This window comes from Neoarius graeffei, chromosome 10, assembly GCF_027579695.1.
Source record: "Neoarius graeffei isolate fNeoGra1 chromosome 10, fNeoGra1.pri, whole genome shotgun sequence".
Classification (NCBI taxonomy): domain Eukaryota; kingdom Metazoa; phylum Chordata; class Actinopteri; order Siluriformes; family Ariidae; genus Neoarius; species Neoarius graeffei.
The window spans coordinates 87,851,282-87,874,976 of NC_083578.1; the positions used below are offsets into that span (position 1 = coordinate 87,851,282).

The 23,695-nt window shown below is 43.9% G+C and overlaps 1 protein-coding gene across 2 annotated transcripts in view; it reads left to right on the forward strand.

Moving 5' to 3' along the window:
* trabd2b (TraB domain containing 2B) overlaps positions 1-23,695 on the forward strand; it is a 142,690-nt gene that overhangs the window by 105,621 nt on the left and 13,374 nt on the right. For both annotated transcript variants that reach the window (XM_060932543.1, XM_060932542.1), the window contains one exon: positions 1,527-1,701. In XM_060932543.1, coding sequence (XP_060788526.1) covers positions 1,527-1,701 — 175 coding nt within the window. The remainder of the gene's footprint in view (positions 1-1,526; positions 1,702-23,695) is intronic.

Here is a 23,695-nt window from a genome sequence, read left to right on the forward strand (position 1 = left end):
AAAGGAATCAGTTGAGGTGGTTTGGGCACCTTGTTAGGATGCCCTCTGGATGCCTCTCAAGGGAGGTTTTCCAGGCATGCCCCACCCGGAGGAGACCCCGGGGCAGACCCAGGACACGCTGGAGAGATTACATCTCTCAGCTGGCCTGGGAACGCCTTGGTATTCCCCCAGAAGAGCTAGTGGAGGTGGCCGGGGAGAGGGAAGTCTGGGCTGCTCTGCTTAGGCTGCTATCCCCACGACCCAGATCCGGATAAGCGGTAGAAGATGGATGGATGGATACTATAGAAACGCTAAAGTATTCGATCGAGCGCATTAATATAAACCCTGTGATTTGTAGCTGCATCTTTTGTACCTCAAAATTGACTCAACAATGGTGTGATGTAATGTTTAGCTCATCTGGCCACAAGGCCGGTTGTCAGGGCGTGGCGTCTGTCTGTCCATCGTCCACAATCCAGTTAAATCGTATCTCCTCCGTCAGTTCTACACATATTTCTGTTCCGGTTGTTTTGTTTGAAAGAACTCATCACTCCGCACAAAACTTGGTCATGGTTTTTGTCAAATTTTTTGCTAACGAGTTACTAATTAGGCCAAATTAACGAATTTTCCAGGCCTCTCACAAGAATTTTTTTATCTTGTCTCTGACTTCTCATCCAATTCCAGTTCCAATCGATGTTTTGGGTCGATCTTCCCTTGAAGAACAAAACTTGGTTGTTTATTTGTTGATTTTCCTGTTGTAATTTGTTGCAATTTGTTTACAACTTTGTTTATTTCCAGTTAAATCGTATCTCCTTCATCAGTTCTCAATGGATTTCAATTCTGATTGTTTCGTTTGAAAGAACTCAAACTTCTGCACCACACTTGGTCATTGTTCATCAATTTTTTGCTAACGGACTGCTAATTAGGTCACGCTAACGAGTTTTGGGACTTTTCATTAGAATTGTATTTCCTCTCTCGTTTCTCATCCGATTTCAGTTCTGATCAATGTTTTGGGTCGATCTTCCCTTGAGGAACACAACTTGGTAATTTGTTTGTTGATTTTCCTGTTGTAAACAATTTGTTTACAACTTTGTTTATTTTCAGTTAAATCATATCTCCTCCCTCCTTCAGTTCTCAACGGATTTCAGTTCTGATTGTTTTATTTGAAAGAACTCGACTTTCTGTACAACACTTGATTGCTGTATTGTCATTTTTTTGCTAACAAATTAGTCATTAGGTCTATTTAACACATTTTCTTCTGACTAGAATTGTATCTCCTCTCTCATTTATTATGCAAATTCAGTTCTGATCGATGTTTTGGATCGATCTTCCCTCGGGGAACAAAATTTAGGAAATCCTTTGTTGATTTTTTCTGTTGTAAACAATTTGTCGTGGAGGTTGGTCCTCTTTCACATTGTCACATTTCAGTTCTGTTGGATGTTTTGGCTGTCATGGTTGTTTTAATTTCAGGCCAGATGAGCTCCTACGCCCTTGATGTTCTGGTTCTTCAAGTCTAACATTTCACTTCTCTCTCTCTGTTTGTCTCTCAGCTCCCTCACTTCCTGAACAGTTCTCTGCTGGATCACGAGCGTTCCACAGCGCAGCAGATCGACAGCTACCTTCGCCAGGAGCTCATCTACAAGCGCAACGAGCGAATGGCACACCGCGTCTCCACCATCCTTCAGAGGAGCCCCTCCCAGAGTTTCTTCTTCGCCTTTGGCGCCGGTGAGTTTCCACATGCAGCTTCTCAAATGGGTTTCGTTTCTCCCCTAACAAAGCCGTACACATCGCCTTGTCATGTCTCGGATATTACTTTGTTTTCTTGTCTTGCTTTAGCACAAGGAAAATCTCTGAACCGCACTGGTATTTCAGACTTCTGGCAGCGGAATAAACACTTTAAGCTTGACATATGGTGTTAATTTTGTTTTAGAAATGCTCACTGGTTATCTTTTTGAAGAAAACTAAACAAAACAATAATAATGAAATAGTAAATCACCATTCAAACAGAGGCCACTGGACGAAGATGGACATTTTTTTCCCTTCTTGTGCTATATAACAGAAATAATTAAGACATGCTGAGGACACTGCACGACCCGAGAAAACGGTTTGACATTTAATCACATTTCAAGTGCCTGTGAAATCAAAATTGGAGTTTCAGAGCTTTTTGTTCTTTTCCATTAGTGGAGTGATGTTCTTCTTTTAATTTTATAGTTTGTAATTTCTGGGAAATTTATTAAAAATGATGATCACTCATTTATTTTATATAGACCTGAGTGTTGTACTGGGAAATACACCTCATCTCATCTCATTATCTGTAGCCGCTTTATCCTGTTCTACAGGGTCGCAGGCAAGCTGGAGCCTATCCCAGCTGACTACAGGCGAAAGGCGGGGTACACCCTGGACAAGTCGCCAGGTCATCACAGGGCTGACACATAGACACAGACAACCATTCACACTCACATTCACACCTACGCTCAATTTAGAGTCACCAGTTAACCTAACCTGCATGTCTTTGGACTGTGGGGGAAACCGGAGCACCCGGAGGAAACCCACGCGGACACGGGGAGAACATGCAAACTCCGCACAGAAAGGCCCTCGCCGGCCACGGGGCTCGAACCCAGGACCTTCTTGCTGTGAGGCGACAGCGCTAACCACTACACCACCGTGCCGCCCGGGAAATACACCACTCGTGTTTTTCATCCGAGCTCCATCCGAGATATGATTCATCCGACTCCATCCTTGATTATTTATAATTGCTGGAATTCTAAAGAACTTATAAGTCCCCTTGTCTCGAATACAGTTGTACCCGCATCCAGTTACAGCACAGAGCATCAGCATAGCGAAGAAACAAAAGCAATTCTTGAACGTAACAACGTCTCGAGCATTTCTTCTATAGTAAATGTGCGCCGTGTGAGTTTGTGTATATCCTCCAACATGGCCGACTTCCAGTTCAAAGCCTCATGCATAATTAGCTATGACATCACGTGCAAACGGAGATCGGCGCCACCGTGATTAGTACTGGGACGGGAACCTGCCTGGGAAGACCAGGTCCTCCTGGTACAGAAGTCACTTTGACATTGGTATGCAAATTAAAACTGACAATAAATAAAGGGATAAAAATATCATATAAAACTCAAACAAAATGGTGGTAAAATTAGCTGTTAAAATTAACATAACACAACTGATGTGGAAAAAAAAGAAACCCAAAATAACGTGTTTTATTATAGAACTTTTTTTTTTGCCTGCAATAAAAATCCAGTCACACACACACGCTCACACACACACACACACACACACACACACACACACACACACACACACACACACACACACACACACAGAGAGAGAGAAAGAGAGAAAGAAATTACAAGTTACTTAACAAAAAACAATCCTAAATGTCAATACTAAATGTCAAGGCAATCAGAGCAATCCTGTCCTCATATGATATAAATAAAAATGGAGTTGGACAAGGAGCTGTGGTTGGAAAAACACGGACGTGTCCTGGAGTTCTCGTACGCCTCTTTGCCATTTTACTTTCTTTCTTCCAGCTCTGTAATTGTTTGTTTCCTGCATTAGCCATTAAGACGCTTTCAGTCATTGCCACCACCCGATCTGCACTGATGGTCTGGTTTTGGCACGTGTGCACATCTTATAACAGTTTACACCACAGCTCCGTTAGAACTGACTGTGTGTGTCAGCTTTCTTTAGGATCCTCGACACAGCTTTAGAGCAAGTCGCGTCAAAGATTTAGCATATTCACTGTTTAGTGTACCCGTTGAGTTAGTGCAGAATAGGGAGAATTAGGAGTTAGTGCAGAATTAGGCGGAAACCATGACCTAATGGGGCGGCACGGTGGTGTAGTGGTTAGTGCTGTCGCCTCACAGCAAGAGGGTCCGGGTTCGATCCCCATGGCCAGCGAGGGCCTTTCTGTGTGGAGTTTGCATGTTCTCCCCGTGTCTGCGTGGGTTTCCTCCAGGTGCTCCGGTTTCCCCCACAGTCCAAAGACATGCAGGTTAGGTTAACTGGTGACTCTAAATTGACCGTAGGTGTGAATGTGAGTGTGAATGGTTGTCTGTGTCTATGTGTCAGCCCTGTGATGACCTGGCGACTTGTCCAGGCTGTACCTCGCCTTTTGCCCGTAGTCAGCTGGGATAGGCTCCAGCTCGCCTGCGACCCTGTAGGACAGGATAAAGTGGCTAGAGATAATGAGATGAGATGAGATGGCCTAATGGTTAGAAAAGCAGCTTTGGGACCAAAAGGTTGCTGGTTTGATTCCCTGGACCAGCAGGACTGGTTGAAGTGCCTTTGAACAAGATGCTTAACCCCCAAGTGTGGTGGCGTACCTTGTGTCTGATTAGCCAAAGTAAAACTGATGATGTGATTATCAGTTCGGGCAGGTAACATGGCCATTAAAACAAGAAGACAGAGTCATCTATATCCCTGCCCTATATACCAAGATATTATTTGTCACATTTTTCAAGTTGTGCTGCAGGAAACCAGCCCTACCTCTTTATACTGACAACCCATGGCATAAACCCACCGGACTTTTAGTCCAGCTCAGCTAAAAATGTAAATTTCTCACATTTCTTAGTATCAAAAGGCACATAAACATTACTTAATCAACACATATACCAACTTTCAAGACCGTACCACTCATAGTTTTCAAGTTCTGCTCCGGAAACAAAACCGACCCCTAAGACTAACCTGAGAGACTAAGTCTGAAATTGTTTCTATAGAAACATGAAAAATTAAAATTTCTCAAATTTCTTAGTATGAAAAGGCACATCTACATCACCTTGTTAACATGTATAAAAAGATTCAAATCCGTATCATGAATAGTTTTGGATATATGCTCCAGAAACGAACATTGCTCTTAGAAACTAAGTCAAAATCTATTTTTTATATAAAAATTTGAAAAATACTTTTTTTTTTTCAAAAATCCAAAAAGTAGCAAAAGGCACCAGTTCACGTGTTGCTTGATATGCGTACAAAGTTTCATGAAAATATCTTCAGTAGTTTTAAACATATGGCCCGGAAACGAAAACATGACCAGACGGACAGACAGCCGGATGGACGGATGGAACCCGTTTCTATATCCCTCGTCATACTTCGTTTGGGCAGGGGATAAAAAGAATAGAGAAGCATTGATACAGATCCTGGTCTCGAGTACCAGTCTGAAACTGGACAAGTGTGATTATTTAAGCAATATCACATGAGCAGGAGTGCTGCTGGACTGAAAATCAGCACAGCTGTACATAGGGGAAGCCCATGTCCTAAAGGTTAAAGAAGCAGCTTTGGGACCAAAAGGTTGCCGGTTTGATTCCCTGGACCAGCAGGAATGGCTGAAGTGCCCTTCAGCAAGGCACCTGCTCCCCAGGCTGCTCTGGGTATGTTGTATGTCAGGTCTTTGAGGGGAAACCAGAGACTGTACTGTCTGAATAGGATTGTCTGGGAGAGGTGGCTCAGTACCCTGAACAAACTCCTGTTTTGTGAAAACAATTGGTTTCATTACCAATTAGACTACCTCTGTGATGATCTTTAACGTCTTATCCATAGATGAGCAAATTACAGCACCACCTACGAAGATCCAAAATGAAAGAATGATTGTTTTGTGAGACAAGTGACAGCTGGCGGTTATGTGACAGAAAGAAGATTTAAACACGTGCCTGCTGACACCCAGGAAGTCCACTGCCAGATCCATCCATCCATCCATCCATCCATCCACCATCTGTAGCTGCTTATCCTGTACAGGGTCACAGGCGAGCTGGAGCCTATCCCAGCTGACTACGGGCGAAAGGCGGGGTACACCCTGGACAAGTCGCCAGGTCATCACAGGGCTGACACATAGACACAGACAACCATTCACACTCACATTCACACCTACGGTCAATTTAGAGTCACCAGTTAACCTAACCTGCATGTCTTTGGACTGTGGGGGAAACCGGAGCACCCGGAGGAAACCCACACGGACACGGGGAGAACATGCAAACTCCGCACAGAAAGGCCCCCATCAGCCACTAGGCTCGAACCCGGACCTTCTTGCTGTGAGGCGACAGTGCTAACCACTACACCACCGTGCCACCCTCATTGCCAGATCCACTAGCATTCATTGGAGTTCAGGAGGAACCACAACCAGTTTTGGCTCCTACTCCTCTACTGTTTGTTGCAGCGGGGCCCCTCCAGCCTGGAGGCTCCTTGCTAGTGATGCTGGGTGACTGAATGTAGCCCATTTACGGCGGCTCTACACTTTGTTGTGTAGCCTCCCACATAGTCTATGTACACAATTGCAGCCTAATAAATATAAACATAAACAAACATTTACAATGTCAAAATCAACATAGCTGAAATTAAATAACGAACTCACTGACCACATCAGGAATCTCTACCACCATGTGCTGCAGGCCAGGAAACTGCTCTGCTGTACCACAGGTTGTAAAATGTTATAAGAATGTTGGGGGACGTTACAGAACAGTGATATATGTGATCCAAGCATTACATTACAGGCATTTAGCAGATACTTTTATCCAGAGCGACATACAACGTACCCAGAGTAACCTGGGGGTTTGGTGCCTTGCTCAAGGGCACTTCAGCCACTCTTGCTGGTCCAAGGAATCAAACCAGCAACCTTTTGGTCCCAAAGCTGTATCGCTAACCATTAGGCCATGGCTTACTCCAGTTAGCTATGAGTTTTTCATTTTCAGCAATCAGAAAACTGCTAAGATTGCTATCTCCCCCTTTTAAGAACATCTCTGGTTCAAACCAGCCACATGTACACTTGTCTCAGAATCGGATTGTGGTTTCATATTTTTTTTAAAGCTTAAACAGGAAGGACTGTGCTGCCACCCTGATACACTCCCAACCAGGGGTGTAGTGGGCGTGGTACGCGGGGGTACGCCGTCCACCCACTTTTCCCGAGGTGAGATTCAAAAAAAAAAAAGTCATTCAATGGCCTGAGTTTATACGCTCTACAGTAAGTGACACGTGCCTTTGTGCTCATCATCAATGCCCCCCCCCCAGTCGAACGTTATGTAAAACGTAGCGACGCAAAGTAGAATGCATTCTAAACGCAGCCGAGATATTAGAATTATGTAAACGGTTGACTCCGCCATTTTAATGTTGCTTCGACCAACTAGAGAGCTTCGACAGAATGGCCGATCAAGGGGAAAATGACTCGACAGGAAAGACTCAGCAGAAAAACATCGATTTTTATTTCAGAAAAAGCATTCCGACACCGGCGACACCAAATCCAGCGACCTTGAGTGAGCCACCATCACCAATCATAACCAGTCACACACACTCTCTCTCTCTCTCTCTCTGTGTGTGTGTGCGATTTCCGGGCGTTCATGGTAGCAGCACCGAGAGGGCAACAGAACTGATATAATCGCCTGCCTGGTCATCCTTACGCAGATCATTTCACCACATACTGTATTATATATCTCATCTCATCTCATTATCTGTAGCCGCTTTATCCTTCTACAGGGTCGCAGGCAAGCTGGAGCCTATCCCAGCTGACTACGGGCGAAAGGCGGGGTACACCCTGGACAAGTCGCCAGGTCATCACAGGGCTGACACATAGACACAGACAACCATTCACACTCACATTCACACCTATGGTCAATTTAGAGTCACCAGTTAACCTAACCTGCATGTCTTTGGACTGTGGGGGAAACCGGAGCACCCGGAGGAAACCCACGCGGACACGGGGAGAACATGCAAACTCCACACAGAAAGGCCCTCGCTGGCCCCGGGGCTCGAACCCAGGACCTTCTTGCTGTGAGGCGACAGCGCTAACCACTACACCACCGTGCCGCCTGTATTATATATATGATTTGAAATTCATAATCTTTGTGGCCTTCCTGTTTAGTGTTTTATTGTACATCCAAAAATGTGAAATGACAATAAATTTAAAGAAATACTCAAGTCTTTAAGAAGGAGTGCATGGTAGGGCTTAACCCAATGGCTGCATGTCATGTATTTTGTATACGCAGGTGCCTCAATCGCGCCAGACTAAATGCTTGATTTATTCGATTGGTGCCTTTTATAATAAATTTCAGCCCATTGCTGGTTTGTATGCGATGTGAGTGAGTGACGTGACTTTTTTTGAACTTCTGGACACATGCTGTAGCTGTTGCCACGGCAGTAAGCAGGCTAGTAAAAATATCGAATTCCGAATGCAGCTCGGCTCAAATGAACATGAATCGAACATGAACAAAGGTGTTTGTGTATCATAATTTCCAATATTTTGGCTTCACGCCTGATAGTCCATGTTAAACCTATGCAAGGTTTATGTTGAGTTCCAGCAGCAGAGTGGTGCTGTTTACGACGATGCATTCGGAAGGAGAAGGCGAATTTGTTCCTCTTTAGCCATTTCGGCATATTTATTGGAGACAAAATAAACCGCGGCTTTTCGCCATAACAGTTGGGCTGTACTGACAAACACGAATGAAAATTGCACACATAAAAATGTCTGAAAAAAAGTGTCTTCTTGTGCCCTCTTGTGTTGTTAAAAGAACGTAACATTTATACAAATCATTCATACCAAACACAGGCGACCAAACAAAGGCTACCGCTTCTGACATGATATCAAATCGATGACTTCACGAATCACTTACCCCCACTTTAAAAATCTCCACTGCACCACTGCTCCCAACCCCAAATGATGCTAACGACGCTGTGAGCTTAGCAAGCCACATTAATTGCTCAACTCCTCTGACATTCACCTGTCAAATCTTGTTAGCATAGCGGTACTGCAGAAAGTTGCTTCCTAATGCTAACCAGGCAGGTACTGCACAGCCGCAATCTGTGCGCCATATGCTGTTTGGTATTTCTGCTCAAATGGCAGAAAGCTCTGCTTAATATTATATCAATGAAGGCGAACGTAGCTTCCAATTCTGCAAGCGGGTAATGCGTTAATGTCCTTTAGAGTACGTTTGGCTTTTGTTTGGAGTCCAAACAGGAAGAAACTCAACAGGACACAAATATCCAGCGATGCTTCCCAGACTTACACAAGCACACAGATAAGAGCAAGCTCTTCAGAAATGCTGTTTCAGTTAGCGTTCCTCGCTAATGGAGCTAATGCTTCCTGAAGGGTTGCAGTCAGATCTACTGACAGTTCTACTTCAAATCTTCAAACTGATCTGTCTCGAGGTTCCCAAAAGCATTGCAGCACAAAGATCATCGTTAAGTGGTAGAGTGAGCAGCACAATGAATGCTCTCTCTCTCTCTCTCTCTCTCTCTCTCTCCTAGTTAAAGGTTCTGACTGCAAAGTCATCTGAAATTTTAAAATGTCTTCATTTTCCATGGTATCTTTCTCTGTCTCGCAAGAACAATATCATGTGGACGAATGAGATGTGATCATTTTGATCATCCTGAGGGTCGCTTTTCTCTGTTTTGGGACCCTCTTGAGGTAAACAGTACGGCCCTACGGAAACAGGAAACAGCCAAATATGAGGGAGGAGCTTTAACTAATTAGCATAACTATGGAACTGCATCACACCAAGATGGCGACGCCTCCAAGAAAACATCGTGACTCGGGGTCGACCCTTGGAGAGTTTTGAGTCGCAGGGATTTGTGTAATTTGTGGTTGACGTTTGCGAATAAATCCTTGAAACAAAAGATGAATATTTCTATCTTTTCTCTGTTCCTGCTTTTGTGTTCTCATTTCTCTCTCTGTAAGATCAAAACATTAGGTGTAGAACTCCATCATCGGCTTGCTACCGTGGACTCAAGCCCATGCACTCTCAGATTCTAAGGTAGCTAAGCACGAGCTAGAATGATTTAGTTATCTGTCCAGAAAAATGACACGCCATCTAACCTTGCTCTATCTTGCAGTTGCACTCACTGGCAGGCTTTCCTTTTCTTTCCTGCTGGAGGGAGAGCCGAGTCCACCATGTTCGCCCACGCCGACTTGTTTTGGTTAAAAGCAGGTCAAACACACCCCCTGGTGGTCACATGATGTGATATTGTTGCTCACTTGCTTCGGCGATCTCTGGAATCGTAAAAGGTGGGATGCTTTTTATCTCGACAAAACATTGACACACACAGGATACACGGTGTGTGCGTGGAGCAGCGAAACATCTCGAAACTCCAACTGCAACAGAAACGGCACATTTTACCCCGAATTCAACTTTGCAGTCAGAACCTTTAAGGTGTTTTTAGCGTTAAGAGGCTTTTTTGAAACCCACCGATGACCCTTTGTGCTGTTGAGCCAGAGAGAGAGCGAGAGAGAGAGAGAGAGAGAGGATGTACTTTAGGTGTACATGCTATATCTGGTATATTTAAAATTTTTATTTTTCTTACAAACCTGAAAAAAATGGTCGAACTCTATTCTTAATAAGCATTAGCTGTGCACAAGGATAGCTAGCTTCCTCTGGGTCATTAGCATGCTTCCTAGCTAATGTTAGCAAGTAAGCTAGTTGGAAAGCAAATTAATTTTATATTTATTAAATATATTTAAAACAACAAGGGCGGCATGGGGGCGGCACGGTGGTGTAGTGGTTAGCGCTGTCGCCTCACAGCAAGAAGGTCCTGGGTTCGAGCCCCGTGGCCGGCGAGGGCCTTTCTGTGTGGAGTTTGCATGTTCTCCCCGTGTCCGCGTGGGTTTCCTCTGGGTGCTCCGGTTTCCCCCACAGTCCAAAGACATGCAGGTTAGGTTAACTGGTGACTCTAAATTGAGCGTAGGTGTGAATGTGAGTGTGAATGGTTGTCTGTGTCTATGTGTCAGCCCTGTGATGACCTGGCGACTTGTCCAGGGTGTACCCCGCCTTTCGCCCGTAGTCAGCTGGGATAGGCTCCAGCTTGCCTGCGACCCTGTAGAACAGGATAAAGCGGCTACAGATAATGAGATGAGATGAGAGATTTAAAACAACACTAGTTGACCAAAGTGCTATATGTAAACAAGTGCTTCTTTTCTGTTTGCGGAGTTTTTCTCAGCGTAACACAGGTATTTTTTGTCCAAAGTGTGACCAGGTGTGTGTTGTATATTGACTTAGACACTCTCTCGCTCTCATGCACACACATACACACACTTGTGCTTTAGATCAGTTTCACACAACAGTCATAGATGTAAGTAACAATTCTTACATTCCTGGTCTCCGTGAATGTGGACTGTGAGATGGAGTCATCATATTTCTACACTGGCTATGTTTTGTTAGTGAAAGTGAAAATAAATTTGTGGATCTGTTCGGATCCGCTCCAAAATTTTACCGGTTCTTCCTTGGGCCGTGCTTCACCCTTCCATCAAGTTTCAGTGAAATCCGGTTGGTAGGTTGTGCTCAGTTCTGCATACAGAAAAACAAACAAACTGCACAGAAAACATAACCTCCTTGGTGCAGGTAAAGATACACCAAATAGTCAAATCAGGATACTGGACAGATGGACGGATATTCTGTATTTACACACAATAAAAGAGGAACTGTAAACGTGACTCAATTCTGTTTTAATTCTATCGCGCTTTTAAAGTGACACGGGTCGATGTGCTGGTTCAGGAATCGTTTAATCCAATCCCCTTTCTGAATTGTTTGAGCTGATACTCATCCCCATAGCTGGTATGCTTCATCTTGTTTCAGTGCATTTTATTTCTTAATGCATGCGGCACGTCCTAAACCACTCGCTCAGCAGCCAGTTCGGAAAAGTCACGTGAGGTCATGTGTGGGTCAGAGGTCGCGACCATGGAGCCACAGCAAATATGGCGGATCGCCCAGATCGAACGAAGACTCCTAAATCGAGACAAAAACTGACGATTTTAAGGAAGTATGTTGCATTGTCAGAGGCAAAACGTGCCAGAAAAGAGGGAAAAAACACGGCAGACAAGCCGAGTAAATATTTCTGGCCAGATTTCCCGATGGAGGGTCAAAAAAAAGGCAAAAACAATCGCGGCATCTGATGCCAACTTTGCCAAGATGCTGCTGGACAGGTGAGTGACAACAGAGTTTGCACTTTGAGAAACATCATGAAAACTTGAACTTTTTATTAAAAGATAAAGTATTAAACACTGTTAGGCTGCCGGTTCCACCATGTTTGTTGTGACGCTACTCATTATAATATTATAATGAGGATAAACTTCGGCCGTTTTCGTACCCGAGTGTAAACGTTAGCACACGGTGTTTTTCCAGCTCATTCTCCTTGACAGGCATGAGGCAGCAGGCAATACAGTGTGTGATTCAAGTACCTCGCGGTTATTCTAGCTCCACAGGGTACTATTCGTCTTTTTAATAGATCAACCTGCGTCACTTTAACAACAAACATCGTCACAAAGCAGCTTTACAGAAATCCGGATGATGACTAATGAAAAAGCGAGAGTGGTGAAGAAAAACTCCCTGAGATGACATGAGGAAGAAGACTTGAGATATATATTTTTAAGGAACTAAAGAGTTCCCTCGCAGTTCCTGCTTTACGTTCCCCAAAACAAACAAACAAACAAACAAACAAACAAACAAATATGGACTGTGGTTGTTTGTGGAGATTCCTGGGACTCGATCCCAGGAACACTGGGTGTGATGTGGAACTACACCCTGGATTATTATACACTGATTCATCACAACACACACACACACACACACACACACACACACACACACACACACACACACACAGAGAGAGAGGTTTGTTACACACATGCATGAGTATATGCACGCACACACAGTGCGCCTGATTACTGAAGTCACGCTTGTCTAATAAACTCTGAGCTACAATAACTCGATGTTGTAACTGTGTGTGTAAATCAAAACACACACACACACACACACACACACACACACACACACACACACACACACACACACACACACATTTCAGCAGGTTTTCATTTGCCTGGTTCTTTCACTGTTCTTCAATGTTGTGGGTTTTTATTCAGAACATCCTCTGGAATTTCCGGCACAAACCGCAGATCAGACGCCATTTTGCGCTCTCTCTCTCTCGCTCACACACACACACACACACACACACACACACACACACACACACACACACACACACACACACAATAATATTGATTGACTAACATGGCTAGCAACAGGTAAAAGGTACTAGCATTATTGTTATTTAGCAGTTATTAGCTTTCAGTCGTCATTAGCATCATTAGCAATATGACGCTTTTTCATAGCCTTCATTCATTGTTAGCCATCTTAGCATTGTCGTTGAACCCGTTGATCCTGTAAACAGCAAGACGCTCCCGAAACAGCAGCGCTTCAGCACAGGAGAACCGTTTTCTGACTCGCTAGCGCAATTAGCATGAAACTTCAAAGTGGTTCAAAACGTTTATTTTCGTTCTCGGACTAATAAAAATTGCAAAGAGGGCAAATCAGCTTTTAATTGAAACCATCAGAAAGGTCGTAAAAAAAAAAGGAGAGTGATGTTGTGTAAATACAATTGTGTGCGTGCGTGTGTGTGTGTGTAGCCGTGCACATGTGTTTTGCACTTGTAGATTGCAGGGGTGTAGGATGTGCTTACACACTTACATTCCTCAGTGTATTCATCCCGATTCTGTCACACACACACACACACACACACACACACACACACACACACACACACTTATTGCATTGAATTCCTAGAACATGTTGATTAATTTCCAAGAACAGCAGCACAAACAACAATTTTCATGTAAATAACCTGTTGTCACTCTGTTGCCATGGTAACGACATGACTCCTCCCCCTAAACCCCTGATACGTATGACCATTTCTTGGTTCCACAGTGGCCCACATCGATTGCTTTTTCCCACGCATCCCCCTGTGAAGGAGTGAAAATGATCTGAGGCTCAGCACGCATTTGTCTCACTGCACAGCGTTAGCGTTGGCGCTAACAAGGCACTCTGTGCTAATTACAGCAGCAAGGCTCATTATCTCACTGCTGTTACACATATCGTTAATGACTGCAGCTAATCCGAGCTCGTTTAGCGCTAATGGAGTCTGAAGCGCTGCTTTTTCCAGAGTGTGAAAGTGAGACTACAAGTGAGACCATCGACGAAAAAGTCAACAGAAATCCAAATGTGGCTGATTAAAGAAAACGAACAGCTACTCATTAACATTAACAATAGGAAGTGGGTCCAGGAGTACACTTCTCAGCCGTGTCTGTTAATGATGTGAGCTGATGGGAGGCGAGTACAGAGCCTATACACTCTGGTTTTATATGAACTCTTGTGAATGAAGGTACACAAAGGTACAAGGACATGAGGGTAGAAGTGTATGAGAGTACGGATAAATGGATGAGTGAGAGTGGACAAGTAAACGAGTTTACAAATGTATGAGAGTATGAGTGGACAAGGGTACAAGTGAAGAAGTATATGAGTGTATGAGTAGAGAGTATACAAGTGTAGCAGTGTACAAGCGTATAAGGGTCTGTCTCAGAAACTAGTCTCTCATTTGGGACATTATGGTCAAAATTCAATATTTTCACTCATCTGTGAAGGAGGGGCTTTAATTCTTCATAATGTAGTTATTTTATCTCATTATCTCTAGCCGCTTTATCCTGTTCTACAGGGTCGCAGGCAAGCTGGAGCCTATCCCAGCTGACTACGGGCGAAAGGCGGGGTACACCCTGGACAAGTCGCCAGGTCATCACAGGGCTGACACATAGACACAGACAACCATTCACACTCACATTCACACCTACACTCAATTTAGAGTCACCAGTTAACCTAACCTGCATGTCTTTGGACTGTGGGGGAAACCGGAGCACCCGGAGGAAACCCACGCGGACACGGGGAGAACACGCAAACTCCACACAGAAAGGCCCTCGCCGGCCACGGGGCTCGAACCCGGACCTTCTTGCTGTGAGGTGACAGCGCTAACCACTACACCACCGTGCCGCCAATAAATTTTCTAATTTTACAATTTTTTTTTTGCATTTACCGAACACTCAATGTTTCTTTTGTCATGTTTAATAAGAATAAAGAGAGTATCTTGCTTTATCTGGCCTCCACTGTGGAAATGTTTTTTGATTACAATTCAAATGCTTTTGTAAAATTGATTTACATATAGAATAACTAGGGCGGCACGGTGGTGTAGTGGTTAGCGCTGTCGCCTCACAGCAAGAAGGTCCTGGGTTCGAGCCCCGTGGCCGGCGAGGGCCTTTCTGTGTGGAGTTTGCATGTTCTCCCCGTGTCCACGTGGGTTTCCTCCGGGTGCTCCGGTTTCCCCCACAGTCCAAAGACATGCAGGTTAGGTTAACTGGTGACTCTAAATTGAGCGTAGGTGTGAATGTGAGTGTGAATGGTTGTCTGTGTCTATGTGTCAGCCCTGTGATGACCTGGCGACTTGTCCAGGGTGTACCCTGCCTTTCGCCCATAGTCAGCTGGGATAGGCTCCAGCTTGCCTGCGACCCTGTAGAACAGGATAAAGCGGCTACAGATAATGAGATAAAATAACTACATTATGAAGAATTAAAGCCCCTCCTTCACAGATGAGTGAAAATATTGAATAAATTTCCTCTTTTTGATTGCTTGGGTTAAAAATGCCAAGTTATGATGACTGAATTGATTATTCACTTAAATATGAATAATATGCTATATTTTGGGTATTTGATATGGTGAAATGGGACACAATGGAAAAATCAAGAACACACCGGAAAGATGAGAATAACGGCGGTGGTAAAAGAACAGCGACTGTACCGGCTGAAGGTCGCGCGGGTCTCTGCTGCGGTGCGCGAGCAACGGGACATCACTACCGCACCGGATGGAGCGCAAGGCGGGGGCGGGGCAAAATGACTGGCCGTAGATTCTATCAAAAGTTCGATCTAAATTGACCGTGGTTGCAAAATATTGGACAAAAATACGCAAACACTACGAAATATGAAAGTAAGATGAAACAGAAACATTCTATTGCCTTACACTGCAAGACTAAAACAAAATAAAACTGTCAAAACTCACCTTTTCAGTGATAACGTCCGAACAGATCACCCGTGTAACAGAAAGACCGCAAATGGAAGCATGATCAACTTCTAACTGTTGGAGTGGAAAATTCCATTCTACACATGCAAATTGTTAATGTGTGTCCTTCCCCGCACACAAATAACACGCTAAGGTAAAAAATAGACCACAACTTATTTTATAGCTCAGAAATTCATACAAGACCAGCTACCATCGTAACATATTCTGTAAGAAACATATTCTATACCTAACTTTCAGCTTTCACTTTAAAAAACAAAATCGCAGATTTATAACTAAATGTTTATACGGCGTAGTGATTTTAAGTTACTACTTTTGGTGAGGTCGTGACCTTGACCCTGAGGCTTTCTGTTTAGGTCAAAACACACGATCGCATTGGTTTTGGGTTTGCGGAAAATGGAGTTACAACGGTGATCAAATATTTTGCATGATGTTTAATTACGGTTATGATTATTCTGTTAGCGCACCAATCCTTAGGTGTATAAAGTTACAACTTAAAATACAATTAGTGATAACTGTAGACTTTTCAGTGGACTACAACCTTTTTAAGGGAATGCGATGTAGTCAACCATTTATCATGTCCCAGATCAAGCCGCCATTTTTCCACAAATTTGCAGAATTTTTGCCAAATTCTGAATAGAGTATTCACATCAAAGATTTAGTTTTATCTGTATTATTTCTTTCATCATTTTATTTCAAATTAAAATCAACATCACCATTTAAAACCATATAGTTTATTGACTGTGAGTATATTTAGTGGGGTACCCCCACAGTACCCCGTTTCTGAGACAGACCCATATACAAGTATATGAGTGTACAAATAAAGAAGTATATGAGTATACAGGTGTAGTGCCCATCCCAGGTAGCTTTTTATCTAATATGCTTTAAAGTGGTGTTATAGTGCCATGGGCGGGGCCCTGGGTTCCTTTAATTATTGGCTTTGCCGTAAACCTGTATTAATTACGAAATGAAATTCTCTTTTTACTTTTAAATAAACTATTTATGATGGTTGGTGCCTCCACTTAGTACAACCCTGATTCCAAAAAAGTTGGGACAAAGTACAAATTGAAAATAAAAATGGAATGCAATGATGTGGAAGTTTCAAAATTCCATATTTTATTCAGAATAGAACATAGATGACATATCAAATGTTTAAACTGAGAAAATGTATCATTTAAAGAGAAAAATTAGGTGATTTTAAATTTCATGACAACAACACATCTCAAAAAAGTTGGGACAAGGCCGTGTTTCCCACTGTGAGACATCCCCTTTTCTCTTTACAACAGTCTGTAAACGTCTGGGGGCTGAGGAGACAAGTTGCTCAAGTTTAGGGATAGGAATGTTAACCCATTCTTGTCTAATGTAGGATTCTAGTTGCTCAACTGTCTTAGGTCTTTTTTGTCGTATCTTCCATTTTATGATGCGCCAAATGTTTTCTATGGGTGAAAGATCTGGACTGCAGGCTGGCCAGTTCAGTACCCGGACCCTTCTTCTACGCAGCCATGATGCTGTAATTGATGCAGTATGTGGTTTGGCATTGTCATGTTGTGAAATGCAAGGTCTTCCCTGAAAGAGACGTCGTCTGGATGGGAGCATATGTTGCTCTAGAACCTGGATATACCTTTCAGCATTGATGGTGTCTTTCCAGATGTGTAAGCTGCTCATGCCACACACACACTAATGCAACCCCATACCATCAGAGATGCAGGCTTCTGAACTGAGCGCTGATAACAACTTGGGTCGTCCTTCTCCTCTTTAGTCCGAATGACACGGCGTCCCTGATTTCCATAAAGAACTTCAAATTTTGATTCGTCTGACCACAGAACAGTTTTCCACTTTGCCACAGTCCATTTTAAATGAGCCTTGGCCCAGAGAAGACGTCTGCGCTTCTGGATCATGTTTAGATACGGCTTCTTCTTTGAACTATAGAGTTTTAGCTGGCAACGGCGGATGGCACGGTGAATTGTGTTCACAGATAATGTTCTCTGGAAATATTCCTGAGCCCATTTTGTGATTTCCAATACAGAAGCATGCCTGTATGTGATGAAGTGCCGTCTAAGGGGCCGAAGATCACGGGCACCCAGTATGGTTTTCCGGCCTTGACCCTTACGCACAGAGATTCTTCCAGATTCTCTGAATCTTTTGATGATATTATGCACTGTAGATGATGATATGTTCAAACTCTTTGCAATTTTACACTGTCGAACTCCTTTCTGATATTGCTCCACTATTTGTCGGCGCAGAATTAGGGGGATTGGTGATCCTCTTCCCATCTTTACTTCTGAGAGCCGCTGTCACTCCAAGATGCTCTTTTTATACCCAGTCATGTTAATGACCTATTGCCAATTGACCTAATGAGTTGCAATTTGGTCCTCCAGCTGTTCCTTTTTTGTACCTTTAACTTTTCCAGCCTCTTATTGCCCCTGTCCCAACTTTTTTGAGATGTGTTGCTGTCATGAAATTTCAAATGAGCCAATATTTGGCATGAAATTTCAAAATGTCTCACTTTTGACATTTGATATGTTGTCTATGTTCTATTGTGAATACAATATCAGTTTTTGAGATTTGTAAATTATTGCATTCCGTTTTTATTTACAATTTGTACTTTGTCCCGACTTTTTTGGAATCGGGGTTGTATGAGCTTATCTAATAATTAATTTTAGAAAATGTGAGTTTGCCTCCTGTGGTGTGAGTTTGACTCTAAATTGCCCCTCACTGTGGGTGTGTATTATTGAGAGTGTATCCCCAGTTTACACCCAGCGTTCCCAGGAAAGACTCCAGGATCCAGTGTGTGTGGAAACAGGAAAAAGTGCCGAAATGCAAACATTCTTCTTCCTCTTATTATTATTATTATTATTATTATTTAAAATGGCTTCTCAGCATGAGCAGATACACATTAATGGTGGCTTGTGTGTGTGTGTGTGTGTGTGTGTGTGTGTGTGTGTGTGTGTGTGTGTGTGTGTGTGTGTGTAAGAGCATCTGTGGTGCATCACCCTTTGGACAGTGCTGGTGGAGTCACAGCGCTGTTTGTGAGTGTGGCTGTTTATTCAGGATGAAGGCGAGGTGATGGAGCAGGAGAGAAATCTTCACTCTTTTACTGACGCAGTTTGTTGTTTAGAAAACTCACCAAACCGTCAGTGAACACGTTCCCTTTCACCAGTCTCTGAGCTCCAGTCTCTGAGCTCCAGTCTCTGAACACCAGTCTCTGAACTCCAGTCTCTGAGCTCCAGTCTCTGAGCACCAGTCTCTGAGCTCCAGTCTCTGAGCACCAGTCTCTGAGCTCCAGTCTCTGAGCTCCAGTCTCTGAGCTCCAGTCTCTGAACACCAGTCTCTGAGCACCAGTCTCTGAACACCAGTCTCTGAGCTCCAGTCTCTGAGCTCCAGTCTCTGAGCACCAGTCTCTGAGCTCCAGTCTCTGAGCACCAGTCTCTGAACACCAGTCTCTGAGCACCAGTCTCTGAACACCAGTCTCTGAACTCCAGTCTCTGAGCACCAGTCTCTGAGCACCAGTCTCTGAGCTCCAGTCTCTGAGCTCCAGTCTCTGAACACCAGTCTCTGAGCTCCAGTCTCTGAACTCCAGTCTCTGAACTCCAGTCTCTGAACTCCAGTCTCTGAGCTCCAGTCTCTGAGCTCCAGTCTCTGAGCTCCAGTCTCTGAACTCCAGTCTCTGAACACCAGTCTCTGAGCACCAGTCTCTGAGCACCAGTCTCTGAGCTCCAGTCTCTGAGCTCCAGTCTCTGAGCTCCAGTCTCTGAACTCCAGTCTCTGAGCTCCAGTCTCTGAACTCCAGTCTCTGAGCTCCAGTCTCTGAGCTCCAGTCTCTGAACTCCAGTCTCTGAACACCAGTCTCTGAGCTCCAGTCTCTGAGCTCCAGTCTCTGAACACCAGTCTCTGAACTCCAGTCTCTGAGCTCCAGTCTCTGAACTCCAGTCTCTGAACTCCAGTCTCTGAACTCCAGTCTCTGAACTCCAGTCTCTGAGCTCCAGTCTCTGAACTCCAGTCTCTGAACACCAGTCTCTGAACTCCAGTCTCTGAGCTCCAGTCTCTGAACTCCAGTCTCTGAACTCCAGTCTCTGAACTCCAGTCTCTGAACTCCAGTCTCTGAGCTCCAGTCTCTGAGCTCCAGTCTCTGAGCACCAGTCTCTGAGCTCCAGTCTCTGAGCTCCAGTCTCTGAACTCCAGTCTCTGAACACCAGTCTCTGAGCACCAGTCTCTGAGCACCAGTCTCTGAGCACCAGTCTCTGAGCTCCAGTCTCTGAGCTCCAGTCTCTGAACTCCAGTCTCTGAACTCCAGTCTCTGAGCTCCAGTCTCTGAACTCCAGTCTCTGAGCTCCAGTCTCTGAACTCCAGTCTCTGAGCTCCAGTCTCTGAGCTCCAGTCTCTGAGCTCCAGTCTCTGAGCTCCAGTCTCTGAACACCAGTCTCTGAGCTCCAGTCTCTGAACTCCAGTCTCTGAACACCAGTCTCTGAGCTCCAGTCTCTGAACTCCAGTCTCTGAGCACCAGTCTCTGAACTCCAGTCTCTGAGCTCCAGTCTCTGAGCCCCAGTCTCTGAACTCCAGTCTCTGAGCTCCAGTCTCTGAACTCCAGTCTCTGAACTCCAGTCTCTGAGCTCCAGTCTCTGAACTCCAGTCTCTGAGCCCCAGTCTCTGAACTCCAGTCTCTGAGCACCAGTCTCTGAGCACCAGTCTCTGAACTCCAGTCTCTGAGCTCCAGTCTCTGAGCCCCAGTCTCTGAACTCCAGTCTCTGAACTCCAGTCTCTGAGCTCCAGTCTCTGAGCCCCAGTCTCTGAACTCCAGTCTCTGAACTCCAGTCTCTGAGCACCAGTCTCTGAGCTCCAGTCTCTGAACTCCAGTCTCTGAGCTCCAGTCTCTGAGCACCAGTCTCTGAGCTCCAGTCTCTGAACTCCAGTCTCTGAGCACCAGTCTCTGAGCTCCAGTCTCTGAACTCAAGCCCAGGAAAGTCGGATCGGTGAAGTGTTCTGGACCTTTATTATGTCACAGTTATACAAATCACATCACTGCGAAGAAAATTGATGTTTACGTTACTGTTACTGCACCACACTTCGTTAATCATCTCACGACCCGTTCAATACACCATACACCCTGTCTGTCTGTCTGTCTGTCTTTCACATTCTTTCTGCTTCCTTTCTTCCTTTTCTTTCATTCTGATTTTCTCACATTTTCTGTCTTGCTTCATTTTTTTCCTCTGTTTTTTTTTTTTACATTTTCCTACCTTCCCTTTCTCTTTTTCTGCTTTTATCACATCTACCTCTCTTCTTTCTTTCCTACTTTCCTTCTTACATTCATTCCCAACTTCCTTTTTCCATTTTGTTTCTTTCTGCAACTAGAATTTTGAATGCACTACACACTCACTTCTTTCTTTCTTTCTTTCTTTCTTTCTTTCTTTCTTTCTTTCTTTCTTTCTTTCTTTCTTGACTTCCTTCTCTACTTCTTTCTTCCTTCCTGACTTCCTTCTCTACTTTCTTCCTTCTCGCCTTCCTTCCTTCCTTCCTTCCTTCCTTCCTTCCTTCTCCACTTCCTTTCTTCTCACCTTCCTTCCTTCCTTCCTTCCTTCCTTCCTTCTCTACTTCTTTCCTTCCTTCCCTCTCTACCGCCTTCCTTCCCTCTCTACTTCCTTCCTTCTCTACTTCCCTCCTTCTCTACTTCTGTCCTACCTTCCCTTTCTCTTTTTCTGCTTTTATCACATCTACCTTTCTTCTTTCTTTCCTGCCTTCTGTTTTACATTCATTCCCAACTTAATTTTTCCAACTTTGTTTCTTTCTGTAACCAGAACTTTCAAATACACTACACACTCACTTCTTTCTTTCTTTCTTTCTTTCTTTCTTTCTTTCTTTCTTTCTTTCTTTCTTTCTTTCTTTCTTTCTTTCTCTTTGCTCACATTTTCTTCCTTCCTTCAATTTTTCTTTTTCTTTATAAAATATGCAAATGTATTGAATAAAAGCAACGAGAACTGAGTGAAACATCAGCATCTGAAATGTAACCATAGCAACAGTCGTAGAGGAAAATGAAGAGGTTCTTGAGTGAGTTTATCATCATTCTGTTATGACAAGGCAAATCATTCACAGTTTGTTTTTAAATGTTGGTAAATATGCATGGCGTAGCGGTGATGTCACTCTCATCCTGGCTTTCAGAAAATAACAGAATAACCAATTCTTCATGTTGTTCTGCTCTTCACCTCCATCTCGTGGGTTTCTTTTTTTTTTATTTTATCTGGACACTTTAGCGGACGTTAGCTCTTACTCTCACTCGCTCAGGAAGTTTTCAGTAAAGATCAGCAATCAACAGCTGTGAAGTTACACTTGTCAAATAACTTCCTGGATATAAAACATCCTGCTTAAAAACAACAACAACATGGACTGTAACACATATTATCTGGGAATTCTTATTCTCCGTCACAAGCTGTATATAAAGTCGAGGATAGATTCAGGAACCAATGGGAAAACTGTATGTTGAGCAAACATGATAGAGTGGTTGAGAAGGTGTGTAGAGCGTAAAGGTGAAGATGTGGAGCATACACGCGGTTTTAAATACAATAACAAATATTCAATGAAGAATAATTAACAGTTATTCCACGAAATCAAGTCGTACATGAGCTGGTAGCCAACGAGACACGTAGCACCGAGTGGAATAACGGTTTTATTCTATCCACATTCACTGGAGTTTGAGAAATAGAGCATTTTTATTTTTTTTTGCAAATTCGATAAATAAGCACTTTATACCAAACCTCCGATAAAATAATTTCCGCTTAGAATGTAAACAAACTGGCAAAATGACAAGAGCAATTTGTAAAAAAATTAATAATAATAATAATACTTGAAAAATAAAAAAAGATATGTTCTTACCAAGGGCGGCACGGTGGTGTAGTGGTTAGCGCTGTCGCCTCACAGCAAGAAAGTCCTGGGTTCGAGCCCCGTGGCCGGCGAGGGCCTTTCTGTGTAGAGTTTGCATGTTCTCCCCGTGTCCGCGTGGGTTTCCTCCGGGTGCGCCGGTTTCCCCCACAGTCCAAAGACATGCAGGTTAGGTTAACTGGTGACTCTAAATTGAGCGTAGGTGTGAATGTGAGTGTGAATGGTTGTCTGTGTCTATGTGTCAGCCCTGTGATGACCTGGCGACTTGTCCAGGGTGTACCCCGCCTTTCGCCCATAGTCAGCTGGGATAGGATCCAGCTTGCCTGCGACCCTGTAGAAGGATAAAGCGGCTAGAGATAATGAGATGAGATGTTCTTACCATCAAATACTTTCATTCCATATTTTTGGGGTTTTGTTTTCGAGTAGTTTTTATTTCGTCCTCGGTTGGTTCAGCAACACGCTCCACCATTTTGTTTTTCTCTACTCACAGTATATGAGCTGATATCCTAGTAGTAGAGTAGCCAATCAGAGCGCACGATTGCTCGTATCCACTGAATGTGGATAGAATAAATAGTTTTATCTCACTGGTTCCTGACACGTCGGACACTCTGGAGAAAGGAGAGGTGTAACCGAGTGGATAAGGCTCAGATTTTAAATCCTAGAAGCCACTGGTGAACAGTGCCATATTAAGCCAATGCGGTGCCCCTGGGCACTATACCTCAAGTGCCCCCCCCCCCCACACACACACACCACCACCACCCTGCGCGCATGCGTTCAGTAACCTCCTGCACACACTCACAAACCTTGCCCTTTGCTGTCAAAAATAGTAGCATATACATAAACAATAGTACACATAAACAAGGTCATTCTCATCTCATCTCATTATCTCTAGCCGCTTTATCCTTCTACAGGGTCGCAGGCAAGCTGGAGCCTATCCCAGCTGACTACGGGCAAAAGGCGGGGTA